We start from the raw sequence: 19,718 nt of genomic DNA on the forward strand, positions 1-19,718 counted from the left end.
TCGTTAAAGAGAGCCGTCAACTGGGCTTGAGTCATGTTAACGCGTCCACTCATGATCTTCATATCAAAGGGAACATAAGTGAGGGAGGTTCGTGAAAAGTGCGATGACAGAAGAGAGTAAGCACACAAGTGAGTGGTTATGTGTATCTAAGCATACCATGAGCAAAGTTCTATGTAATCTAGCAAGTAGGCAATAAAACATATACCATATTACCTAGAATGTTGAGTCTTGCACGTGGAGCGAAGCGTCGTTGTGGATCATTGAGCACTGTTCTGGTTATAGTCTGGTTTCAATAAAAACATTTTCCCTTTATTAAAACCGAGTTCTCTATAACCAATGGCTCTGATACCAATCTGTCACACCCCCAAAATCCACACGCGGAGTATCACCGCATGGGGGCGTGACCTGACCAGGATCAAGCCACCAATCATATTGAACATTGCAAGTATTAAATAAAATTCAACCCATCAATATAAAGGGTGGTCAAAACCAAACATAGTTAAAGTATAGCGGAAGCATAATTGTGAAAACCCAAACATAAGTATAAGTTCATAAAGTGTAAATGTTTAACATGGAACTCAACAGTCCATGTTCCCACAAAGATCGCGCCTCCCGTGCAAGCTCCATGAGTACCTATTGTCCTGCAAGGCATGTAACAGAGAGTCAACAACTAGTTGAGCGAGTTCACAGTAAGCAAGTTCGTAATAGTAAGTTCGTTGCATCATCATGCGTCATTAACTAAGTCATTTGTGTGTTCATTTAGTGGGGGGCTTCCCATGTGTATATGTACTAGACTAGGGGCAACCATAAGTGTTCTTCTTAACCCAAGAACAGTAGTATGTACGAGGTTTACGTAGGTTTTACGTAAGTGTCCTTCTTAACTCGAGGACAGTGGTACGCGGGGGTTTACGTAGGTTTTACGTAAGTGCTCTTCACAACCCGAGGCAGTAGTGAGTATTAGTTTACGTAGGTTTTACGTAAGTGTCCTTCGCAACCTGAAGACAGTGATAAGTACAAGTATACGTAGGTTTTACGTATGGGTCCTTCGCGACCGAGGACGATGGTAGATAGTCTAGTAACAGTGTAAGTCCAAGTAAGTGTTCAATCCCATTCCTTTAATTCCATTCCCTACCCACCGGGAATCCTATGCCTTGGTAAGAGTGTGAACTCACCTTGGTTAGCTAGGCAGGTACACGAAAAGGTTACTTGAGCTAAGAGGGGTCAACCACGTCCTAACATGGTTACCATACAAGTCAGGCTTTTGGTTTCGAGTAATGCACATAAGTTTACACATAGCCTAACAGGTTTTCAACACGTATTGATCATGGTAAATAGTTAACCGTCACGAGCATAACACATTCATACTTGTGCGTTTCAAATATAAGCCCAATAGTACACGGCCCAACATGTTGTGCGTTCGGCACAGCCTTGTGCGATCCACAACATGTTGTGCGATCCAATGAAAACCCGGCCCAACAGTTAAGAAGTCCGGCACGTAAACGGCCCAATCAATAAACATGAGTCTTGTGCGACCCGGATGGACTTGTGCGATCCGGATAGCTTGTGCGATTGGGATTGGGATTGGGCTTTGAGGCCCAACCGTGTAATAGTGTGTGTATGGCCCAAGCCTTGTGCGATCAGCACTATCTTGTGCGATCCACAAGTTCTTGTGTGATCATGCAAAAGCTCTGTTGTACGCTGTGTTTAATCAGTTGCACTAATCTTGTGCGACTGAACTTGTGCGACTGGTACTTGTGCGATCAGATCTGGTATGATCTGATCTTGTGCGATCAGGGAGTTTTGTGCGATTGATTAACTAATTCCCGTGATTCATGCAATCAGTAACATCCAATCAATTAGTTTCCAAGTTTACAATTTATCAATCAATACTAACAACTTCCAAATCAGATAGTAATCGATCAAACAAGGCTTTTACTATCAATTTCTTATGTACCCTAGACATGATCGAACACAATATAGACTAGACGATTTGTGTTCTTGACTACGAGCATGCAATCTAATCATAACAATACCACGAAATCATTCGCAAATGAACACATTACAGCCGATTAATCATCTATTCGGTTCTAAATTAGCGGTAATATCATAAAATCATCAAATCTTATATTGATCATAGTCAACATACATGTGAGCCGATTATCAAGAACACTATCCTTCAACATCATAATCAATCATGTTAACAGGAACCCTAGATCATTATGCAAAATTATTATAGCACACACATCAAAACATCATCAAACATGCAATCGATGAACCCAAACACTAACCGATTAGAGATAGAATGAGGATGATCCGAACACAAAAAGCTTCAAGTGATGGAGATGGGTGTCGTCGGCTTCGAGAGGAGAGAAAGAGATTTAGGGTTTGTGTGTGTGTTCTTGTTTTGTAACAAATGAGAAGCAACCCCACACATGAGTGCTTGTATGCGTATAAAAGGGAGTGGGCCGAACCCTTCCTTGGGCTGCCCTTGGTTCGGGTTTCGAGTACACAAAAGGGTGGAGCCCAATAGGACTTGTGCGATTGAGTTGAGTGTTGTGCGATCGGTTCAAATAATAACACATAACATAACATAACATAACAATATAACATTCGATTAATCATTTAAGTTCACGTAATCATAAATCGTTCAAACAAGTTACACTAAGTACAAAGAGAGGTTTGAAATACGAGTTGTCACATTATCCGCAAGTTGAAAGAAATTTCGTCCCGAAATTTGGTACGTACTCACTGAGGAAGCTAGTTAAGTTGCATGGTTTTCCTGGTTTTCCTGGGGTGTCACATCCTCCCCCCGTTGGTTTGGAATTTCGTCCCGAAATTCCGCAGTAGCTTCAGCCTCAGTAGTGGTTGTACTGTTTGCGAACAATTGGGGATACTTCTGTTTCATTTGGTCTTCGCGTTCCCAGGTGAACTCTGGGCCACGACGGGAGTTCCAACGAACTCGAACAAGAGGTATTCTGGTGTGCTTGAGGACCTTAACATCCCGGTCCGTGATTTCGACTGGTTCCTCGACGAATCGCAACTGCTCGTCGATAGTGAGCTCCTTCAAAGGAACTATGATGGTCTTATCTGACAGACACTTCTTCAGATTCGACACATGGAAAACGTTGTGAACTGCACCGAGTTCCGCTGGTAGGTTTAGTTTGTAGGCCACTTTGCCTATTCTTTCTATGATTTCGAACGGTCCGACATACCGCGGATTGAGCTTGCCTCGTTTGCCAAAACGAACCACACCCTTCCAGGGTGAGACTTTGAGTAGCACTCGATCCCCAACTTGGAATTCGAGTGGTTTCCTGCGCTTATCAGCATAACTTTTCTGACGGTCACGAGCCGCCGCCATGCGTTGCCGTATCTGTGCAATCCGTTCAGTAGCATCAACTACAAGTTCTGGACCTGCGATCTGACTATCCCCCACCTCTGCCCAACAGAGAGGTGACCGGCATTTACGTCCGTACAATGCCTCGAATGGAGTGGCTTGGATGCTGGTATGGTAACTGTTATTGTACGAAAACTCCACTAATGGGAGATGCTTTTCCCAGCTGTTGCCGAAATCAATAACACACGCCCGAAGCATGTCTTCTAGAGTCTTGATAGTGCGCTCAGACTGCCCATCCGTCTGAGGGTGGTAAGCTGTGCTCATGTCTAATCGAGAGCCAAAAGATTTGTGCATTGCTTGCCACAGTTCTGAAGTAAATCGTGCATCTCGATCAGAGATAATAGAGGTCGGCACTCCGTGCCTTGAGACAACTTCCTTAAGATATACGTCTGCTAGAGTGGAGAACTTATCTGTTTCCTTAATAGCCAGGAAGTGTGCAGACTTTGTGAGTCGATCCACGATCACCCAAATGGTATCGTTACCACGCTGAGATCTATGCAGGCCAGTAACAAAGTCCATGGAAATTTCCTCTCATTTCCATTGTGGTATCTTTGGTTGCTGAAGTAGGCCTGATGGTTTCTGATATTCCGCCTTGACTCTCGCACAAGTCAAGCACTTGCTAACGTAAGTTGCTATGTGGGCTTTCATGCTAGGCCACCAATACGTGGTTCTGAGATCGTGGTACATTTTATCCGAACCTGGATGTACCGAGTAGCGAGACTTATGTGCTTCGTCCATTACAAGCTCGCGTAAGTTGCCATATAGTGGGACCCAAATACGCCCCGTTACATAATAGGCGCCGTCTTCCTTTCGTTCTAATCGTTACCTTGAGCCACGTAAGGCTTCAGCCCTGACGTTTTCTGGTTTCAATGCTTCTACCTGAGCATCTTGTATCTGAGCAGGAAGACCAGACTGAATAGTAAGTTGTAGTGCTCGTACGTGCCTAGGCGTAGTATCCTTTCGACTGAGGGCATCAGCCACAACATTGGCTTTGCCCGGATGGTACTTGATGGCACATTCGTAATCATTAAGTAGCTCAACCCATCGACGTTGACGCATGTTCAATTCCTTCTGCTTGAAGATATGCTCGAGACTCCTGTGATCGGTGTAGATAGTGCATTTGGTACCGTACAGGTAGTGTCGCCATATCTTAAGTGCAAAAACAACAGCTCCCAGCTCTAAATCGTGCATAGTATAGTTCCGTTCATGAACCTTGAGTGAGCGCGAAGCATAAGCAATGACCTTGTCACGCTGCATTAACACACATCCAAGACCCTGAATGGATGCGTCGCAATAAACCACGAAATCGTCCGTGCCCTCTGGCAATGAAAGAATAGGTGCGCTGCAGAGCCTGTCTTTTAAGTGCTGAAAAGCAGTTTCCTGTGTACTACCCCAACGGTAGGTGACACCCTTCTGTGTCAGTAGTGTAAGCGGCTGCGCAATTTTTGAGAAGTCTTTAATGAACCTTCTGTAGTAACCTGCCAAACCCAAGAATTGGCGTATTTACGTTGGTGTACGTGGTGCAGGCCAGTTCCTGATCGAGTCTACCTTGGATGGATTCACATGAATCCCGTCCTTGTTTACCACGTGGCCTAGAAAGTGGACTTCGCGAAGCCAGAAGTCGCATTTTGAAAACTTGGCGTATAACTGTTCTGTTCGAAGGAGCTTCAGAATGAGTCGCAAATGCTGTCCGTGTTCCTCCTGACTCTTAGAGTAGATCAGGATGTCATCGATGAAGACAATCACAAACTTGTCCAGGTAAGGTTTGCACACCCTGTTCATAAGATCCATAAAGATTTCCGATGCGTTCGTTAGCCCGAATGGCATGACAAGAAACTCGTAGTGGCCGTAGCGAGTTCTAAATGCTGTTTTGGAGACGTCCTCATCCCGGACTCTCAGCTGATGGTAGCCTGACCTCAGGTCTATCTTTGAGTAGTAGCTCGATCCTTGCAACTGATCGAACAAATCATCAATACGTGGAAGAGGATAGCGATTCTTCAATGTCACCTTGTTGAGCTCGCGATAATCTATACACATCCTGAAAGTTCCATCTTTCTTCTTTACAAACAATACTGGAGCTCCCCAAGGCGAAGAGCTAGGACGAATAAAACCCTAATCCAAAAGCTCTTGTAGTTGCTTAGACAATTCTTCCAGTTCAGTTGGAGCTAAGCGATACGGTGCGCGAGCTATAGGTGCTGCTCCTGGAGCTAGTTCAATCTGGAATTCGACCTGGCGATGAGGCGGTAGCCCAGGTAAATCTTCAGGAAACACCTGAGGAAAGTCGCGTACAACTGGGATATCCTCCAATCTCTTCTCTTTCGTTGATGCGTCAGTAACAAGTGCCAAGATGGCAGTGTGGCCCTTTCGTAAACACTTTTGAGCCTTCAGGAAGGAGATGATGCCAACCACTGCACCACTCTTGTCGCCTTGAACTTCGAGAGGTCCTTTACCAGAACGGGGAATACGAACTATTTTCTCCTTGCATAAGATCTCTGCTTGCTGCTGGGATAACCAATCCATACCAATGACGATGTCGAAACTACCCAAAGCTATGGGAATTAGATCGATAGAGAAAATCTGACCAGCGAGGATAAGATTACAACCCTGAACTATGTGTGTGGCCTCTAGACTTTTACCATTCGCTAACTCTACGACATGCTTAATGTTCAAAAGTGTGGGTGTACGTTTGAGCATTTGACTAACTTTCAGAGACATATAACTGGTATCCGCACCCGAATCAAATAAAACAGTAACATAAAAGTCGTCGAGAAGAAACTTACCCATAACCACGTTAGGATCGTTCCTTGCGTCACCCTGCCCAGCACAAATGCACGTCCCCTAGCGCCGTTGTTCCCATCATTGTTATTTCCCCTGTTGCTGATTCTGCGGCGTTTGCTGCTGCTGCTGGCGATCCTGAGTTACAGGCCATGGGCTCCTACAATCCTTGGCCTCATGACCCATCTTTAGACACCTCTGACAACGACCCTTGTTGCACTGGCCACTGTGGTGTCTGTTACAATTGTTGCACCTTGGGTGATTTCCTCGATACACACCCCTTCCCTGACTGCCCGAAGATTGCTGACCAGGGCTCTGATAGTTGTCAATCTTTCGCTGCTGAACCTAGGACTGAACTGTGGCTGAACCCTTGCTAGAATCCCCCTCCCATTTCCTCTTGTTGTCACTGGGAGTAGTAGAAGTAGCAGGGGTGGTAGCGGTAGTAGTAGCACTGATACGTTTAGGCAGTCTGTTCTGATCCACTGCCTGATCTGTGAGGCGATGAGCAAGACGTTCAATGTCCTGGATATTATCGAGGTTAGCCGATGTCACATGGCTCTGGATTTCTGGCGCTAGACCCTTGAGATACAACTCAATGCGCTTGATTGGAGGGTCCACCATAGTTGGACACAAGATGGCCAGCTCGTTTGACCGTTTCGTATAAGCTTCAATTTCCGACCCTGTCATTTTCAGATGAAAGAACTTCACTTCTAACTTGTGGATGTCATCACGTGTACAGTATTCCCGCTTGATAAGTTCCTTGAAATCATTCCAAGGAGTGGCGTTAGCAGCTGCCAGCCCTAAAATCTGAACTTGCGCATTCCACCAAGTCAGCGCAATGCCTTCTAGTGTACCAGTGGCGTACTTCACCCTGCGAGCCTCAGTGCATTTACACATCTCAAATACGGACTTGAGCTTTTCGAACCAATGGAGGAGTCCAACTGCTCCTTCAGTGCCACTGAACGTGCTAGGACGACAGTCCATGAAATTCTTGAAAGTGCAAACAGGTTGCTGAACGTGTTAACCTGTTGTGTATAAAAACAGGACAAGGTTTAACACAAGAATTGGGTTTAGGAGTGTAGGACCTAAAAATCCTAGAGTGAGTTTGCGACTGCAGGGTATACCTCCTGCTTGAGCGGCTGCAAGTGCCGCAGCAACTTGTTCGTTAACGAGAGCCGTCAACTGGGCTTGAGTCATGTTAACGCGTCCACTCATGATCTTCATATCAAAGGGAACATAAAGGAGGGAGGTTCGCGAAAAGTGCGATGACAGAAGAGAGTAAGCACACAAGTGAGTGGTTATGTGCATCTAAGCATACCATGAGCAAAGTTCTATGTAATCTAGCAAGTAGGCAATAAAACATATACCATATTACCTAGAATGTTGAGTCTTGCACGTGGAGCGAAGCGTCGTTGTGGATCGTTGAGCACTGTTCTGGTTATAGTCTGGTTTCAATAAAAACATTTTCCCTTTATTAAAACCGAGTTCTCTATAACCAATGGCTCTGATACCAATCTGTCACACCCCCAAAATCCACACGCGGAGTATCACCGCATGGGGGCGTGACCTGACCAGGTCAAGCCACCAATCATATTGAACATTGCAAGTATTAAATAAAATTCAACCCATCAATATAAAAGGTGGTCAAAACCAAACATAGTTAAAGTATAGCGGAAGCATAATTGTGAAAACCCAAACATAAGTATAAGTTCATAAAGTGTAAATGTTTAACATGGAACTCAACAGTCCATGTTCCCACAACGATCGCGCCTCCCGTGCAAGCTGCATGAGTACCTATTGTCCTGCAAGGCATGTAACAGAGAGTCAACAACTAGTTGAGCGAGTTCACAGTAAGCAAGTTCGTAATAGTAAGTTCGTTGCATCATCATGCGTCATTAACTAAGTCATTTGTATGTTCATTTAGTGGGGGGCTTCCCATGTGTATATGTACTAGACTAGGGGCAACCACAAGTGTTCTTCTTAACCCAAGAACAGTAGTACGTACGAGGTTTACGTAGGTTTTACGTAAGTGTCCTTCTTAACTCGAGGACAGTGGTACGCGGGGGTTTACGTAGGTTTTACGTAAGTGCTCTTCACAACCCGAGGCACTAGTGAGTATTAGTTTACGTAGGTTTTACGTAAGTGTCCTTCGCAACCTGAGGACAGTGATAAGTACAAGTATACGTAGGTTTTACGTATGGGTCCTTCGCGACCGAGGACGATGGTAGATAGTCTAGTAACAGTGTAAGTCCAAGTAATTGTTCAATCCCATTCCTTTAATCCCATTCCCTACCGACCGGGAATCCCATGCCTTGGTAAGAGTGTGAACTCACCTTGGTTTGCTCGGCAGATACACGAAAAGGTTACTTGAGCTAAGAGGGGTCAACCACGTCCTAACATGGTTACCATACAAGTCAGGCTTTTGGTTTCGAGTAATGCACATAAGTTTACACATAGCCTAATAGGTTTTCAACACGTTTTGATCATGGTAAACAGTTAACCGTCACGAGCATAACACATTCATACTTGTGCGTTTCAAATATAAGCCCAATTGTACCCGGCCCAACATGTTGTGCGTTCGCCACAGCCTTGTGCGATCTACAACATGTTGTGAGATCCAATGAAAACCCGGCCCAACAGTTAAGAAGTCCGGCACGTAAACGGCCCAATCAATAAACATGAGTCTTGTGCGACCCGATGGACTTGTGCGATCCGTATAGCTTGTGCGATTGGGATTGGGCTTTGAGGCCCAACCGTGTAATAGTGTGTGTATGGCCCAAGCCTTGTGCGATCAACACTATCTTGTGCGATCCACAAGGTCTTGTGCGATCATGCAAAAGCTGTGTTGTACGCTGTGTTTAATCAGTTGCACTAATCTTGTGCGACTGAACTTGTGCGACTGGTACTTGTGCGATCAGATCTGGTATGATCTGATCTTGTGCGATCTGGGAGTTTTGTGCGATTGATTAACTAATTCCCGTGATTCATGCAATCAGTAACATCCAATCAATTAGTTTCCAAGTTTACAATTTATCAATCAATACTAACAACTTCCAAATCAGATAGTAATCGATCAAACAAGGCTTTTACTATCAATTTCTTATGAACCCTAGACATGATCGAACACAATATAGACTAGACGATTTGTGTTCTTGACTACGAGCATGCAATCTAATCATAACAATACCACGAAATCATTCGCAAATGAACACATTACAGCCGATTAATCATCTAGTCGGTTCTAAATTAGCGGTAATATCATAAAATCATCAAATCTTATATTAATCATAGTCAACATACATGTGAGCCGATTATCAAGAACACTATCCTTCAACATCATAATCAATCATGTTTACAGGAACCCTAGATCATTATGCAAGATTATTATAGCACACTCATCAAAACATCATCAAACATGCAATCGATGAACCCAAACACTAACCGATTAGAGATAGAATGAGGATGATCCGAACACAAAAAGCTTCAAGAGATGGAGATGGGTGTCGTCGGCTTCGAGAGGAGAGAAAGAGATTTAGGGTTTGTGTGTGTGTTCTTGTTTTGTAACAAATGAGAAGCAACCCCACACATGAGTGCTTGTATGCGTATAAAAGGGAGTGGGCCGAACCCTTCCTTGGGCTGCCTTTGGTTCGGGTTTCGAGTACACGAATTGGTGGAGCCCAATAGTACTTGTGTGATTGAGTTGAGCGTTGTGCGATCGGTTCAAATAATAACACATAACATAACAATATAACATTCAATTAATCATTTAAGTTCACATAATCATAAATCGTTCAAACAAGTTACACTAAGTACAAGGAGAGGTTTGAAATACGAGTTGTCACAATTTCAACAGATGTTGTTTCAACAACTACCCTTATCACCATACCAATCACCACTCAATCCACCAATACACCTACAAATACACCTCCAACCACTCCAAAAATCAAAAGAAGAAGGATAACAAATGCCATACTTGAAGATGACAATGTACCTTCTCCTCTTCCAATTTCTTCACAACCTCTGATCCTGTCCACTCTCCAAAAACCTACTTCATCTGCTTCAATCCTATCCCCTGACCCAAACACTGCCTTGGTTCCCTTGGGAATAAAATATCCTCTGGATCTTCCAACAGTTAGAGAGGAGATCAAATCCTTTTATTCTGAAGATGATCCTGAAAAGAGGAACCTCCCATATCTCCATGGTTATCCTTTGCCAAGAAATATAGAAGAGTATCTTCAACTGAAGGCCAAACAAGCAGAGGATATATCAAGAAGGGATACAAAGGGAAAGTCTGATAAAGAGATTCAAAGGAACCTGCAATATCTGCTAACCCAAGTCAGAACATTAGAGTAGTTTTCAAAAGACCTTTGTCAGAAGCTATCAGAGAAAGATGATGAAAGCTTGAAACAATACTACATTGAGCACATCATGATGAGTAAGAAATACAAGGCAGAAAGGTATCAATTCAAAGACTGGACCATTACTGAACTCAAGCAGGAGATTGCAAGAATACGGAAAATGCTTGAAGACAAAACAAAACAAACCCCTCCAGTTTGGTCTCAGTACAAAAAGAATATACCTGAAAAGAATGAAGAAAGAGCTGATAACTGCACATTATGGCTCAAGGAATCAAGTCACTAGATGGACAGAGGTAAAGTGGTAGAAACCTACAAAAGGTTGGAAAAAGAAGAAAGAAGGATCCCACTGCTCCCAAAAAGCCAGATTATCCAGAAGCAGTGGTTCCAGCCAAACATACCCTGCCAACTAAAAGATCTGCTACAACCATTGCCTCATCTGCTATTGTTATCAATCAAAGAAAAAGGCAAAAACAGATGAGTGAAGAAGAAGTGGCACTAGAAGAATCAGAAATTTTTAAGTTGGTTGTCAAGCAGATGTTGGTAGAAAATCCCGAATCAACAAAGCTACAAGAAATAGCTAAAGGATTCATGGGCAGACCTTCATCTCCAAGTTCCTCAAAAATAAAACCTCTCCCAAGAAACCCACCAGACTCAAAAATACTAAAGTGGAAGTCTGATCAAAAGACCCACGTATTGACACTGCTCAAGTCTACTGGTGAAGTTAAGCATATATCAAGGGAAAATGCACTTGGTCTGGGTGTAGCTGATTTACAAGATCTCCTTGAGCTTCAACTGTGCAGGGGTGAGGATGATGAAGATTCTCTGAACGTTGAATTACAATTCAAAGGGAAAATCAGGGAAATGCCGATGAGGCAATAAAGATCTTGAATAATGAAGTGTTTTGGCATCATCTGTTCCAGGGGGAGATTGTTGGGATTGAACCCTACAAAGGAACAATTGATAAAGCCAAAACTGGTTCAGAACAGTGGATCATCATAAGCAGTGTCTGCACAAAGTCTTTCCCCTTGACAGTGGCCTTAACAACTGATAGACTACAAGCTCTCCTATTTTACAACTGTTGACAAGCCAAAGCACTGATGAAAATTAAAGTACTGAAGCTCAATCTACTGATGTGTCCCAAGCACTGATAAAGACCAAAGCACTGCTCCTCCAAAGAACTAATCCTCCTTTGAAGAGACCACTGATGCTCAACATCAGTGCTTAACCTATAACAGTGGAATGAAGAATTGGTGTTTTATTTATACTTTGTTTATCAGTTGTTTAGTTATCAGTGGTTGTATAGGTCAATGGTTGTAGTTTTTTAGGAGGTTAGATGTCACTTTCATGGTGACGTCAGCCGTAGATGCTTAGTGGTTGTGTTGTTCTATAAATAGAACAGTACCTTGTACTGTTTTGTTAGCTCTTTTCTTCCAAGTCATTTCTGTACGAACAATCAGTGAGCTCAGGCTGAGGGGGAGATCTTTGCATGCATGCATTTGATTTGTTTATTGTAATCAAATATAATCATTCGATTAAATGTTAAACATGTTTGCTTAAACTTCTCTTCCATTGATTGTGTTATCAAAAGTTTATTTCATTTATTCCACTGCAATTAATCTCTGTTTCATCTTCATTCTAATTAAACAAACACAATCTAAGAAACTCAGATCCTAACATCCTCCCTTTTAATGAAGGGCAAAATGGTCTTTTAACGCTTTATTATAACAAATTAAAAAATTTGACCATTTTGCCGTTCATTAAAATGGAGGAAAAAAACAAAAAAATGGATGTTAACTGAAAAATCTGACCAGATTTTGCTTTTGGATGAAAATGACAACAAAATGGAAACAACAAGGACCCAGATTCAAAAGGTTTGAATTTTGGACTAAAATGGTAAAACACCTCAGGGACCATTTTGACAGTTTAATCTTACAACTTTAAAACTTATGCAACATCGAAACTCACCCACTTCTTCCACTCCAAAGATATGTTTTTTGCCCTGTTATTTATCCAAGTGAAAGACGAAGTTTGTATATCCCGGACGACTTATCAATAATTACTCGTTTGCCGCTAAAAAGACGAAGTTCGTATATCCCCATGATCTTATAAAGATTTTGTCTTAATCTTTATAAAGTACATATTGGTTATGAAATGTTCACTGAATTGATAGTTTTCGGTTAACAATGGTGTTCCTCAAATCGAATAACAAATTTTCAAATACACGAATCGAAGTTTTAAAATTCTAATAAGAAGGTTAAAGGAGGTTGTCCATTGTTTGTGGTAAATTTTTGTAGCCGAAAAAAAGAAGTTCGTGGAAAAACTCTTTAGCTTGCCGGAAAAAAAGTTTAGTTCAGGGGAGATGATGATTAACAGTACAAAGTTTGAGTAAAATAAAAATAAGAGTTAAATGTCATTTTAGTCTATGTGGTTTGGGCCGTTTTGAGAGTTTAGTCCAAAAGTTTCATTTTTCGCCTGTGGATCCAAAAATGTTTCAACGTTACCATTTTAGTCAACTGGGTTAACTTCATACATTATTTCGGTTAACGAGAAGGGAAATTCGGTCATTTTACATGGCTGAATTGCCCTTCTATTTCACGGAATTACATATAAAATGACCGAATTTCCCTTCTCGTTAACAGAAATAATGGATAAATTTAACCTAGTGGACTAAAATGACAACGGTAAAACGTTTTTGGACCCACAGACGAAAAATGAAACCTTTGGACTAAACTGTCAAAATAACTCAAACCAAAGGGACTAAAATGACATTTAACTCTAAAAAGAAAAAGAAAAAGTTATACCAACTTAGTTGAGTTAAAAATAATAAAAAAAAACACCTATTTTAATAAATAAGTTTGAAACCATCCATTTTAATGAATATTTTTTACACCAACAACTATTTGGGAAAAAAACTCAACTTAAAACTACACCAAAATTTCAAATCTAGTCTAACCCTATTGATCGGGCCCGTTTTGATATACAACCCAAAGAAAATACAATATGGAGTTAAATATCAAAAACCCCACGAAAGCTAGAAGTTGAAGACCAAAATATTTGATTGTTTGCTAGTTTACAAAACCTGATTGCACGTGCATCATATAAATATTGACTACTCAATAATATTATTGACACAGATCTCAAAGATCTGTGATTGCCGTCTCCAAGCAGGACCCATTCCATTTCTATACTCCATACTCAAGTGTCGGCAGCTCATTATAATGCATATTCTATGTATGTAAGAAAATATCAATTTGTATATATTACGAGCTGTTTGTATATGGCGAATATTTTGTTTAAAACTATGATGATAGGTTTTATAAGGTTTACAAAAATGTTTCTAATCTTTGTGATTATTTATAACTTAATTAAATGATGATATATGATTTACTCTTAATTCATCTCTACATTCTATAGTAGTAGGACTCAAATCCTTGACCTCTAGTAGAGGGGACACCATCTAACATACCACGATGCCATTGCGCTAAAGGCCATTCGATAAATGATAAATTCCTTGATTATAATGATGGAGATTGTAATACTTGCTTTGAAACCATATCGTCTCATTACTTAGTACACCATACATTCGACATTGGATTGTAGTTCATATATTCTTAGCTATCTATGAGGGACAAATTTTTATGGATTGACTATTCGATGGTCATTTAGTATTTAGCTTGTTGATGTTGTCTAGCTAGGAGAGGATGTTCTGATATTAGGTGTTTCTTACTAAGAAACAACATACGATTGCCTAATCAAGTGTTGAGACTGAGTATCCTGTCTTGTAATCTTTCTTCTGATTCAAAATCATGGTTGTGTATCATTACTGTTTCGGTAATGGAATAGATGAAATAAATATCCAAAAATGGTTTTTATTTCAAGATGAAATCTAGTTGTAATTGTTCACCATAAAAAACACTTTAAGATTTTTATATATTATGTATGAGAAAGAAAAAAAAACTAACAATATGTGTATTCTGTTTTATTCCGTACTGTTTTTTTTAATACTCAGCTTCTTTTTTGTAAGAAATACAACTAAATGAAATATAACAAACTAAGGGGCTGTTTGGCTAAGCTTATTGGAATGACTTATTTACTTATTTGAAAAGCAAATAAGTCATAATGGAATGACTTATTTACTTATTCCTCTAACATAATAAGCTAACACAAACACCTTTTAACTTTTAAAAAAGTAAATAAGTAAATAAGTCACTAAAATAAACTTAGCCAGACAGCCCCTAAAATAGTTAGTCAGGGCTAACACGTTCTTGTAGATCACTGGGCTTAGTGGTCAAGTGGAAAGGGAAAGCCTTTTAAAACAATTAAATATAAGGTATTAGGTTCAAGTCTTACAAAAACAAGAAATTCACCATTAAAAAAAACTTGCTCTTGTAGATTAAAAACTTTGTTGAATTTAGGTTCTGTTTGTTTTTGCTTATATTGTCTGTAAAGAGCTTATGTCTGCGGACGGGCAGACATAAGCCCTTGAAGACTGTTTGTTTTAAAAAAAATAAGATCTTAAAATAGCTTTTAAATAGCTTAAAAAAAAGCTATGAACTATAGCTTCAAGATCATATCAGATCTTCACACACCACCCACCCTTCTTCTTCTTCCTCTTCTCCCCTGCCACCACCACCTCCGCCACCACCACCGCACCACCTCCGCCACCACCTCCACCACCACCATCGTCAAAACCCACCACCACCAAACCCGTCAATTTAGGGAGACCGTTGAGAGAGAGAGAGATCTGTGAGAGAGAGAGATCGGTGAGAGAGAGAGAGAGAGATCTGTGAGAGAGAGAGAGAGAGACCGTAGAGAGAGAGAGAGACTTGTGAGAGAGAGAGAGATCTGCGAGAGAGAGAGAGACCTGTGAGAGACCTGTGTGATGGCGGAGGTGGTGCGGTGGTGGTGGCGGAGGTGGTGCGGTGGTGGTGGTGGTTGTAGAGAGAGAGAGAGTGTGTTTTGTGAGAGAGAGAGACCGTAGAGAGAGAGAGAGAGGCGGTGGTGTGATGGCGGTGGTATGATGGCGGTGGTATGATGGCGGAGGTGGTGCGATGGTGGTGGCAGAGGTGGTGCGGTGGTGGTGGTGGTTGCAGAGAGAGAGTTTGTAGAGAGAGAGCAGAGAGAGAGAGCTTGTGTGTGTTGTGTGTGTTAAGTTGTTTTTGAAGAAAAAAAACAAATCCTCTTCTCCTTGCAGACTGCAGACATTTGAGCCACATCTTCTCTTGCAGATGCCTGCAGATGTGGTTCGCAGACTACAGACATTGTACATCTGAAAAAACAAACAGCACCTTAGACTCTCCGCAATGCAACGGCCTTCATTTACTACATGCATCCTAGTCATCACTGGCACATCAGCTTTTAACCCATTCTTCCCACATGCATTCTCTCTCCTCTTTTTAACTTCAACCCATCCTTCCCACATGCATCCTCTCTCTTCCACATCACCATTTCTTTTTCTATCTTAAAAACATTTAAAGGGCACACCTTCACCTTCTCTCTCCTGCATGTAGGTGCACTTCCCTACATGCAACCCCCTTAAATGCCACATACCCCAATGCTTCCTTTATAAATGCATTCTCCATATCATCAAGTGCAACCCCCCAACAAGAAGCGTTGAGGGCAGTCTTAATATGTTAGCTAAGAATGACGGGTGTAATTTTAACTAGATTTGTTAACCAGTTAGTCAATATATTGGTTTTGCCGTTAAAAAAAGGAATAAATTAAACAGTTAGTCAATAAATTGTTAACCAAACTAACCATTAACTGGGTTTGACTAAATTAATCGACAATTGAGTTGACTGAATATTTTTCTAAACACCTAGAAAACAACAATAACCCTTTTTTATCAGCAACAAACAGAATAAGTGTACCACACAAAAAAACTCAAGCGAGGAGCTAGACAAAAGAAATATCTTTTGCCCGTTTAAGTCGAAGATGTGGTTTAATAAAATTTACTTTAAAAAAAGTAACGAGAGGGAACCTAATTAATAACCTAAATTCTAGTAATCAACAACTATTTAAATCTTGAATCAAATCACTACAGTGAAAAAGATGTTATACAATGAATGATCTTTGACCCAAGTGATGTAAGTTATAAAAGTCTAAAGGTGGTTTCGTTTTCATGGAAGTTGAAAATTTTAAACTAAAATTGAGTCATAAAACCACATAAAACTCTTTAATGGAGTCATGTATAAGTTCATGTGTAGTCATAAAACCACATAGAACCCTTTAATGGAGTCATGCAATAAGTGGCGAAAAAGTGTAAGAGAGGGTTTTATGGAGAGTTATATCATAAGAGTGTGTAGTGGTAAAAAGGTTATATAACTCCTTTAATTGTACATACATATGTATGTAAATATATGTGTCTAAGTGGGGTGGGGGGAGGGGTATGTCGTGATATTTTTCGCGAAGAATCAAATTTCAATCCTCATAGCGCCGGCTGTAATAGTGTTGCCGGGCACTATACTCCCCTCCGACATGATACACGGCCATAACGCTTTAGAATTTTTAACTTTCTAAACCTAAACTAATAACATAATAATTACATGGTGTGCCACACCTTATAATAATTTGATACTTTTTCTCTTTATAATAATTTGCAATGAGGAGGCACATAATCTTTATAACAACTTGATATATCTGTCGTCCTTTCCTTCCACCTTCCCCTGGCCTAACTCAATATCCACCCCCCCCCCCCCCTCTCTTAATTGTGTGTATATATATATATATATATATATATATATATATATCATCCCTCCCATTTTGAAAACCATAAAAAGAAACAAACCCATCTCTCCATTTGTCCCAAACTCTATTGGGTGTCAACTAAAAATGGTTTTTTCTTCAAATATGGCCATTTCTCCAAGAAAACTTAGATATGATGTGTATTCATATTCATACCAACAAGACTCCGAAACCCCTCTGGTCATCTCAGTTCTTGCTTCTCTCATTGAAAGAACTTTGGCTAGAAACGAGAGAATTGGTAGAAAATGTGTGTCAAGTCTCAAGCACAATAGTTCGAAAACTAGCGTTAGGGTTTTCGATTGCAATGAAACACCCGATATGACGATCCAGTCTTATCTTGAAAGGATCTTTAAGTATACCAGAGCCGGGCCATCTGTATATGTTATCGCGTATGTTTATATTGATCGGTTTTGCTCGGCGTTGCCGGAGTTCCGGATAACTGGCCGGAATGTTCATAGGCTTTTGATTACAACTATTATGGTGGCTTCTAAGTATGTTGAAGACATGTAAGCATTTCTTTTATTTTGATCATATTCTTTTTTGTATAATTTCATATTCTTTTAACTTTATTAATGGTTTAAACGTGACAACTGTTATACCTTTTGTGTGTGTATATACACACATATATCAACATTTAAAACATGAATTGTGGCGAAGCTTGAGATTTCTGATCATGTGTCGAAAACGTATATACCTAAAAAAATTATAAAACCAGGGGGTCGATAACGTACATACCTAAAAAATTCTATACGAAAACTATATAACGGACACTACTGAGCGAAATGTTCGGGGGTCCCCGGGCCCTTCTATCCTACGCCCCTGAACATGAGCATAAATGCTCAACACCTTTGCATTATTTTTTAACGCTATCAGTTAAATTATGCATGGAATAATAATTGTACCGTACGAAAGAAATTATGATACAACATGCATGTCACGTACAGATGGGCCGGATGTTTTTAAACATTGAACGTACATTGTTATATTGTTATAGGTGGGCAATAATTCATTGCAAGAATTTAATGCGACTAACTTCATGTATTATTTTTCATTTTTCTACTATTTAGGATATTTGTTTGAAAATAAAGATCAAGAAAATCATGAGTTAAAGGATTTAAATTTTAAATAAATTTATTTTCTTGCAGGAATTATAGAAATTCATACTTTGCAAGAGTTGGAGGCATAACAACTGAAGAAATGAACACATTAGAGCTTGAGTTTTTGTTCTTGATGAACTTTAGAATGCACGTAAATGTGAGTGTTTTTGAGAGCTATTGTTGTCATTTAGAAAGGGAAGTGAGCATCGGAGGCGGATATTATATCGAGAAAACCCTACGATGTGCTGAAGAGACTAAATCGCGGCAAAGGGAATACAATCAAATGTCCCGAATTACACTCTAATATTCGGGGTTGTTTTAGTTTAATATTTTGGTACAAGGAAAGCTTTGGGTGATATGTATAAGTAGAAATATGTACAAAAGATAGTCTTGAAGGGTTTTTGCTTCGAGATTGATCAACTACAAGATTGATGTAGGTGTGTTTTCAAATGAGATCTAGGATTGTTCGTAGTTTGACCCTTTTTCAATGGGGATGGATATAAAATTAAGAACAGAACATGCAATTTAATACAGAAGTGTAAAATAAGTCACATTTGAGATTTTTCCGGTCATACCCTACCTATTACCCTATAATTGATTTGAATCTGAATCTGATTTTAAAAACAATGCATATGTATTTCTCTTCTTTTTTCAAACTTTGAAGTTAATTAAATAAATAATACGAATGTTGGAAGGAAATATAAGTTTAACTAGGTTATAACCCCGTGTATTACACGGGTTAAATAAATAAATTTTATATATTAAATAATAAAATAATATATCTTTAAAAACCTCATTTATTGCACGGGTTGAATAAATATCATTTTTAAATATTAAGTAATAAAAAGTTATATCAATAAGAAACATATTGTACGGGTTGAATAAATGTAATTTTATATAGCAAATAATAAAAAACTTATACCTTTAAAACCATGTGTTTACACGGGTTGAATAAATGTAATATTTTTCACCAAATAATAAAAATAGTTATATCTTTAAAATCCCTTGTGTATTACACTGCCTGAATAAATATGATTTTATATACCAAATAAAGAAAATTATATTTAAAAAACTAATGGATATACTCGGTACGCGATAGATATGGTGATTGAGGGGATGATTATTGAAAAGAAAATACAGTGATCAAACATGTTATTCAAGAAACAAATAAGTAGCCATTTAAGTGATAGAATATAAATTATATTTAAAAACCCGTAATAAATCTAATTTTACATAAAAGTAATATTGAAAGCTACATACAATTTGTTAAAAATTATGTAATAAAATCGATATAAATCTTTTTTAATAATGAAAACAAAAATAAATAATATTAAAGTTTAGTTTTAGTGA

General features: G+C 39.7%; 1 protein-coding gene across 1 annotated transcript; it reads left to right on the forward strand.

Moving 5' to 3' along the window:
* The first annotated feature begins 17,284 nt into the window (after positions 1-17,284).
* Positions 17,285-18,897, forward strand: LOC110925509 (cyclin-U2-2). Its single transcript, XM_022169453.2, has 2 exons — positions 17,285-17,777; positions 18,417-18,897. The coding sequence occupies exons 1-2, from the start codon at positions 17,359-17,361 to the stop codon at positions 18,670-18,672; spliced, it is 675 nt and encodes a 224-aa protein (XP_022025145.1). The 5' UTR covers positions 17,285-17,358; the 3' UTR covers positions 18,673-18,897.
* Positions 18,898-19,718: the final 821 nt, after the last annotated feature.

Source organism: Helianthus annuus, chromosome 17 (genome assembly GCF_002127325.2).
Source record: "Helianthus annuus cultivar XRQ/B chromosome 17, HanXRQr2.0-SUNRISE, whole genome shotgun sequence".
Lineage (NCBI taxonomy): Eukaryota > Viridiplantae > Streptophyta > Magnoliopsida > Asterales > Asteraceae > Helianthus > Helianthus annuus.

What these genes read in the sequence shown, in the direction of transcription:
- LOC110925509 (XM_022169453.2), top strand. Translation starts at nt 17,359, where the DNA reads ATGGTTTTTTCTTCAAATATGGCCATTTCTCCAAGAAAACTTAGATAT. An exon ending in TCTAAGTATGTTGAAGACAT is followed by an intron (nt 17,778 to 18,416) that starts GTAAGCATTTCT and finishes ATTTTCTTGCAG; the next exon opens with GAATTATAGAAATTCATACT.